This window comes from Eretmochelys imbricata, chromosome 11 (genome assembly GCF_965152235.1).
Source record: "Eretmochelys imbricata isolate rEreImb1 chromosome 11, rEreImb1.hap1, whole genome shotgun sequence".
Classification (NCBI taxonomy): domain Eukaryota; kingdom Metazoa; phylum Chordata; order Testudines; family Cheloniidae; genus Eretmochelys; species Eretmochelys imbricata.
In genome coordinates, this window is record NC_135582.1 from 34,528,689 (window position 1) to 34,535,991 (window position 7,303).

A 7,303-nucleotide genomic window follows, 5' to 3' on the forward strand; every position below is an offset into this window, starting at 1 on the left:
TGTATTTAACATCTGAGAGCTGTGATTGACTTACCCATATAGGAGATGTTCAAGAGTACATGCATTTGTAACTAGGGGTTCTTAGGAAGACATAATCCTTTCTGTTGTGCAAGAAAACTGAAACTGTCAGTTTGTGTTTATCAAAAACAAATTTTCAGAATGCCTATGTGCTGAAAATTACATGGATTTTTAAAAAAACTGTATTAAATACAAAGTTAATAAAGGTGGGCTGGAAAATATGCAACTGAATTATAATTTTTAAGTAGTCAATCTTCATTAAATTTGTCATTTGTCTGGTTAGGTGTTTAAAAGTCAGTCAGTCAGTCAGTAAGAAATTAAGAGCCTTATCCTGACACCTTTATATGAGTAATCCTTAAATAAGTAGTCTCACTGAAGACAATTCTGGAATTGGGCCCAAAGATTCAGTACAAGCACAAAAAGCAAAGCTGGTGAAGTCATAATTTAAACTAGTGAAATAACAATTACCTGGTACATTTCCACTTAGTTCATCTGCAAGGTTTCCATGCTTAGTTTCACGCAGGACAGCCAAAAATGGAGAGAACCAATCTTTCTTCTTTATTATTCTACTTAACAACTCACGTGCACCTTCCCTATCCCCATGATTTTCAGTTGCAGCTAAGATCTGGTTAAAATAGAAGGGGAAAATAAATTCTCAAAGTAAGATTAAAACCTCAGAACAATTTTTTTTTTAAAAGGCTCATACAGCATAGTAAAGACAAAATGTACAGAACTCTGGTTGTGGGTTTTTTCCCTTTAAGTTGGAATACACACAGATATAGATAAAAATACAAAATAAGTGAGCCAATTTTTATTTTTAATCAGGAGAGATTTACTGCATTTTGTCATCTAGTCCATCTTCATGCACATGTGAAATTGCTCCCCATAGGCTATAGCCAGGTTATCTTTAAATCCAATTCAAAATCTGAATAATCTATTGCCACCTCCCTTAGTTTGTGAAGTCCGGCATCAAACAATCACTTCTTTGCAACAGTCTGACCAGTGGTATATTTTAAGGTAGGTGGTATAAATAAAGGCTGAAATAAAGAGGTACTGAAGTTGCAGAGCCTACTGGCTGCAGGCTGAACCCATGGTATAACCGCATTCTGTGGCATGCACGTACACACACACACACCCTTCCCCTTAACTGAGAGATGGACCACATCCCCTCTTTCATAGTTGTGAGGGCCATATCTCTTCCCATTTACCATTGCAGAACATCTCCATCGCAACTAAAGCAATGGCTTACATGGAACAATGTATGCATTTTAGCTTGGTGGGTGAAAATTAATGATCATGTCTAACGTTACTCTTTTTCCTTTCCTTTTCCCAGCCCCATCTTCTCCTGTTTCCCTTCATACACTTCCCTCCACCACTCTGACCCCTTTTCTTCCTCTCCCTTTGTCCATGCTTCCCTGTTGCCTGATCCTCTTCTGCTCCTAAACATGCTTTCTATGATCCCTGAGGACAACTCCTATTTCCGCTCTGCTTCTTATTTAACACTGGACTCCAGAAGAGACAGCTAACTGTTGGGACGTTGCCAAATTGGTGTGGCCATACTGAATGAATGGAGTGAGAACATGGCTTGACATGACTGAACTGCGAAAGAGGGTTCTGGGAGCAGAACCCTTCTCTTAGCAGACGCCAGAGGTGAAACTGACTGGCTCCATGCTGCGTGTATGATTAATACTGATCTTTGAGTCAGCAAATATGTCCACTTGAAAGCAAACAACATGTGTAGAACATCCTGTGTGGAGCATGGACTGACTGGGGCATCTCGACCCTGCTGAAGGACATCATGCAGGGGGCTGAAGTGAATGCTTGATAAGGGAGTCAGTAGAGTAGCCAAGAGGGAAAAACGGGGGGAGCGGCCGCTCCCGCTCTGAGCACAAGGGGTGCCTTTTTAATTTATAGGTGCCTTTTTTAATTTTTACTCACCCGGCGGCGGTCCGGGTCCTTGGCGGCGGGGGCCTTCACGCGCTCCGGGTCCTTGGCGGCGGGGGCCTTCATGCGCTCTGGGTCCTTGGCAGCGGGGGCCTTCAGTGCCACCGAGGACCCGGAGCGCCCCCCGGTGCATACAAGTAGGTGGCACCTTTTTTTCTTTTATGTCCGCTGCCCCGTTCACTCCTCCTAGCTACGCCACTGGAAGGAGTGAACGTGGGGTAATGTTCAGTTGGTACCACTCTGCAGTCTCCTCCTAAAGTATTAATTAGGTAAAAATTAGTAGCCACATGCTCACTGGGCATGCTTTTAAGACATGTGACTCCTTTGAGGAAAAAAAGAGTATAAAAATCAAGCAAAATAAATTACTGGAGCGAGAGGGGGGATTCCTTAATTAATGCTTAAAGAAGCAATGCTGCTAGACAGAGTAGCCAAAACTCTGCTCTGTGGCCTCGAGTAGGACTGTGACCAGCGGGGTTTCCAGGCAGCCAAGACCTTGCCTCGAGGGAATCTGACACAGACCAGAGGGCTGAGGAGACCAGACCTGGAGAGAAGAAGCCGTCCATAGAATTGGTAACCGCCTTCTCTGTTTGCCAAGCAGGAACTGTGTGAGGCTAGCACAGGGCCTCTTTGCGTATGTTTGTGAAAGAGAGGCTCACTAAGAGGAATGTATAGTTCTTAATGTCTAACATAGGAGTTATGTGCTTAATGTAACCTTTTACCACTTGTATAATTGCTTCTCAAATAAACTGCTGTGTATGCAAGATAATTACTGTGGACCTTTTTCACTGGTATGAAAGTAATCTGCTCCACTGGAAGCCATTAAAGATCCATTCAGGGGTAGTAGACTCCTGGTGCCAACACTACCTAGGTTGGCTCCTCCTGGTTTGCAGGTATATAGTTTTCTGCAGTGAAGAACCGTGATGTTTGGAGGAGCTACCAACTTCATGTGAACTGCCAGTTCGCACAGACCATTGTTTGAAAACTACTGAATTAGTGTATTCGTCGCCCAAGCTATAGTACCAAAAAAACAAAAAACAAACAAAAAAAGGGCTAGATAATGCTAAACCAGATTTTTCAAGGTCTTTCACTTTTCATCACCTACACACTAATGATGAAATAAATAGGAACATTAACTTTTACAACACAGGATCTTTTAGTCTCCCACTAAAACACATAGCATTGAAGTTATATCAAAAAAAGTTATTTTCAGGTTAGTTAGTTGGTTTCTTTTACCATTTTATTTGTAGGTAGACACATTATCAATTCTAGCAGCCATCTCCATTTTAAAAATACAAAAAATACCTGCTCACACCACTTATATCTTATCTATTACTAATTATTTGAATCGCCATAGCACTTTTAGGGCCCTTGTGCTTGGCACAGTACAAACACATAGTAAGAATGAGAGCCCAAACCACTTACAATCCAAGTTCCTGATTCAGGAAAGTGCATAAGGACATGCTCAAAATTAAACATACTTAAATCTCATTGAAGTCAATAGGACTCAAGCACACGATTGAAGTTAAACATGGGACTTAAGCATGCATATAAAATCAAGCACATGTTTAAGTCCTGTCCCAAATTATTTTTTTCCTGCCTCAGTGTGCATTCCAGAGGTTCATGTACGAGAGTTGCCCTCTTCAAACTTGCTTGTTGGAATGCAGAGACAACGATTTAGAGGTGCTCAATGACCCTCGAAAGTCCACCATCGCTGCCAGACACTCTGTCTGAAACTAAACTAGCCAACACTTTTTCTCTATGCAAAATGCATGACAGCTTCTGGCATGGAAAAAGTGAACAAAACTGCCATGGTCATAGGGTGCAGTTTGTAGTCAAAATCTTATTAGCAAGCAAGTTCAAATCCGTTGCAGCATCAAACCGTATCATATCAATAAGAATATCTACAACAGGTGGCTTTGCCATCACCATCAGTATACATGCCTGTCACAGTTCTCAGGCTGCTGATGGACACCTCCTACTGGATGGGTATTTAAAAGTGCTTAGGACATCCCATTTGCCTAAGTAGGAGTCCCTATGACACAAATTGGGTCTTTCTATGTTCGGGGGGGAGGGGGGAGTATGTACAGTGTGCTCAGAACTGTACAATTCAAAGAGTAAAGACTGGGATTTGTCTACACTACGAAATTCCACAGACCCTGCATTGCCCTAATTGACATAAGCGCTGTGCCTCTTGTGGAGGTTGTTATTATGTCGGTGTACCAGACCACTTACTTCCACAGAAGCAGCATTCTAGTGTAGACACTGACTTAATTAGGTCCACATAAGCTGCCTTACCTCAACCTAACTCTGTAGTGTAGATCAAGCCATGGTTTTCACCGCAGAAGACTTACAATCCACGTAAGACAATCACTCATAATGTATACCAGAGAACCCCAAAAATTCCAACCTCAAAATGGTACCCTTTTTTACCATACACACACAGAGAGAGAAAGAAATGCATTCATTAGTGGATTATTGTTAAAAGATATAGCAGACATATTCTGAGGAGGAGTTTGTATGAAAAGATGGTTATCAGGTGTATTATCGGAGAGGGGCTGTTCCAAGCACAAGACACAGCAAGGAAAAAAAAAGCACAAAATTAACAAATATAGAGGCGGCAGGGCTGGAACAGGAGAGCAGGAAATAGGAGAGCAAGCATGAGTGGGAGCAGAGGGGTGGAGAACCTTGAAGAACACATGTTTGAATTTGATATGTTGTACAAGCGCCAGTTATGAGAGTCAAACAGGGGAGTCCTGCGGCCTGAGCAACAGAAGAGGAAGATCAGTTCTGCAGAGGCGTTTTCGCCACCCAGGTCACCGGACAGCTTTTGAGAGGTGGGACCAGAAGCAGGGAAGGGCAATTCCTGTGCTTTCCTCCTGGGCTCGCTGCCCGGGGAGGGAAGGAAGGAAGGAATCCCAGCTGCTGCGCGTCTCCTCTGCGAAGGGCTGCTGGGGCGGGGCGGGAGTCAGGCGAGCAGCGCTCGGCCCGGGTGAGACTTTCCTTTGACAGGGAGACGATGAGGCTCATCCACCCTGTCCGGGAATCCTGCCCCGCACCCCGGCTGCCGGGAAAACAATGCCGCGGTAGCTACCTCTCCAGCTCTGTGGGTGTAAGGGGTGTGTGGAAATGCAGCAGCTCCGCGGCCAAGCCCAGCACCAGGGGTGGAGGGGGCAGCGCTACCTACCCGCTCCTGGTCATCGTCCTGGAGGAGTCCCTTCTCCACACACTTGTTGGTGACCTGCCGGCTCCTCAGCTTGTCCACCAGGGTGCCATAGAGCAGCTGCACCAGCTGCACGCACACGTCGTGCTCGGTCTCCTCCGCTGGGGAGGGCAGCTCGCTCAGGCCGGGGTTCACGTAGCAGGCGGCCAAGTCGCTGCCCCCCTGCTGCAGCGCAGTGACAAACTGCTGGATCCAGCCCTGCTGCTGGCAGCCCCGCGCCACCGCGTCCAGCAGCAACCCAGCCGCCTGCGGGTCGCCCTGCTGCGCAGCGACCGCCCGGATCCGCTCCTTCTCCTGCGGGCTCAGCGTGGCCAGGCGGTCCAGCACCGGTGCCACCTGTATGGACTGCGTGAGCCGGTGCCTGAAGCAGGAGATCAGACAGAGGAACTGCTCCTCGGGAGATAGGGCCGACATCTCTCCTGCGCCCGGAGTCACCCTGGCAAGGCTGGGGGCGTCGGCGCTTCCGCCTGCTCCGAGAGGCCCCAGTGCCCAGGGAAGGGGGAGGTTCCCTACGCTTCTCCGGCGCTCAGGTCCTAGCCGCTTGGCCGGGGGCTGCGGTTCTCCCCCTGCGCCCGGCCCTTGCTGGAAGGGTGTAGCTAACCCGCAGCCTTTGGGCTTCCCGCTGGTGGCCTGGGCACGTCTCTCCGGCTTCTCCGCTCCCCGCCTCCAAGGTTCTGCGGAGCAGGGGACGCTCACGGCGCTTTTAACCGTCCCCCGCCGGCCGCTTTCGGTTTCGATTCCTGCCGGCTGATCGGTTTCCAAACGCAAAGGGCTGAGCCGTCTTCCTGAATCCTGCAGCCAGCCCCTGCGGAAGCCCTGGTGGCCAGCCCAGCCCGGGAGGGGAGCTGGGTCCTGTCCCAAGTCGTCTTTTGCCAGCAGAACGGGGTGGCGGGAGAGAAGGAAGAGAATACATAAGGGCACAGAAAGGCAAAAATAGCAACACAGGAGCCATATGTACAGTACAAACAAAACAGCTCCCCCAAAATCATGAGATTGGTTTAAAAATCATGAGGAGTTTTTAAGTGTGGGGTTTGATTTGCCTTCTGTTTTCTGAGCTGCTAGGCCCCACACTCTTCACTTTTCAAGCTTTTATTTACAACCCTGAGGGCTGGTTCTGTATAGGTTCCTATACCACCCACATCACAATAGTATCTGAGTGCCCTCCACCCCCTGCGATAAGCAACATGACTAACATCTGTCATGTTGTTCTGGGGCTTGCTCTTGCTCTCTTTCATCCTCTCTCCAAGGGGAGACTTGTGCTTGGAGTGGAGTGTTTTGTTTTGGAAGGTCTTTGGGTGTTTTTAAATGTGCATGCTGCTGTGTGTCTATGTTAGAGAAGTTTCAGAGTAGCAGCCGTGTTAGTCTGTATTGGCAAAAAGAAAAGGAGTACTTGTGGCACCTTAGAAACTAACCAATTTATTTGAGCATAAGCTTTCGTGAGCTACAGCTCACTTCATTGGATGCATTCAGTGGAAAATACAGTGGGGAGATTTATATACATAGAGAACATGAAACAATGGGTGTTACCATACACACTGTAAAGAGAGTGATCAGGTAAGGTGAGCTATTACCAGTAGGAGAGCAGGGGAGGGGGAGAACCTTTTATAGTGATAATCAAGATGGGCCATTTCCAGCAGTTGACAAGAATGTCTGAGCAACAGTGGGGGGTGGAGGGGGGAAATAAACAAGGGGAAATAGTTTTACTTTGTGTAATGACCCATCCACTCCCAGTCTCTATTCAAGCCTAAATTAATTGTATCCAGTTTGCAAATTAATTCCAATTCAGCAGTCTCTCATTGGAGTCTGTTTTTGAAGCTTTTTGTTAAAGAATTGCAACTTTTAGGTCTGTAATCGAGTGACCAAAGAGATTGAAGTGTTCTCCGACTGGTTTTTGAATGTTATAATTCTTGACGTCTGATTTGTGTCCACTTATTCTTTTACATAGAGACTGTCCAGTTTGATCAATGTATGTTAGAGAAGGCAGCTTGAAGAAGCATGCCTTGCTCCGGAAGTGGAAGGAGGTGGAGTTTGTGAGGGCCCTTAGTTCCTGAGAGAGTTTGCTTCACAATATCAGAACAGCCCTAGAGATGGTTCTGTCAGACAAGCTTCACCTTATGGTAG

At 46.7% G+C, this 7,303-nt stretch overlaps 1 protein-coding gene across 1 annotated transcript in view; it reads right to left on the reverse strand.

Annotated features, from left to right (window-relative positions):
- Nucleotides 1-5,915, reverse strand: part of IFIH1 (interferon induced with helicase C domain 1) — a 37,013-nt gene extending 31,098 nt beyond the window's left edge. The window contains exons 1-2 of the mRNA XM_077829639.1: nucleotides 5,147-5,915; nucleotides 487-643 (exon numbers count right to left, since the gene is read on the reverse strand). Coding sequence (XP_077685765.1) covers nucleotides 487-643; nucleotides 5,147-5,596 — 607 coding nt within the window. The 5' untranslated portion in view covers nucleotides 5,597-5,915. The remainder of the gene's footprint in view (nucleotides 1-486; nucleotides 644-5,146) is intronic.
- Nucleotides 5,916-7,303: the final 1,388 nt, after the last annotated feature.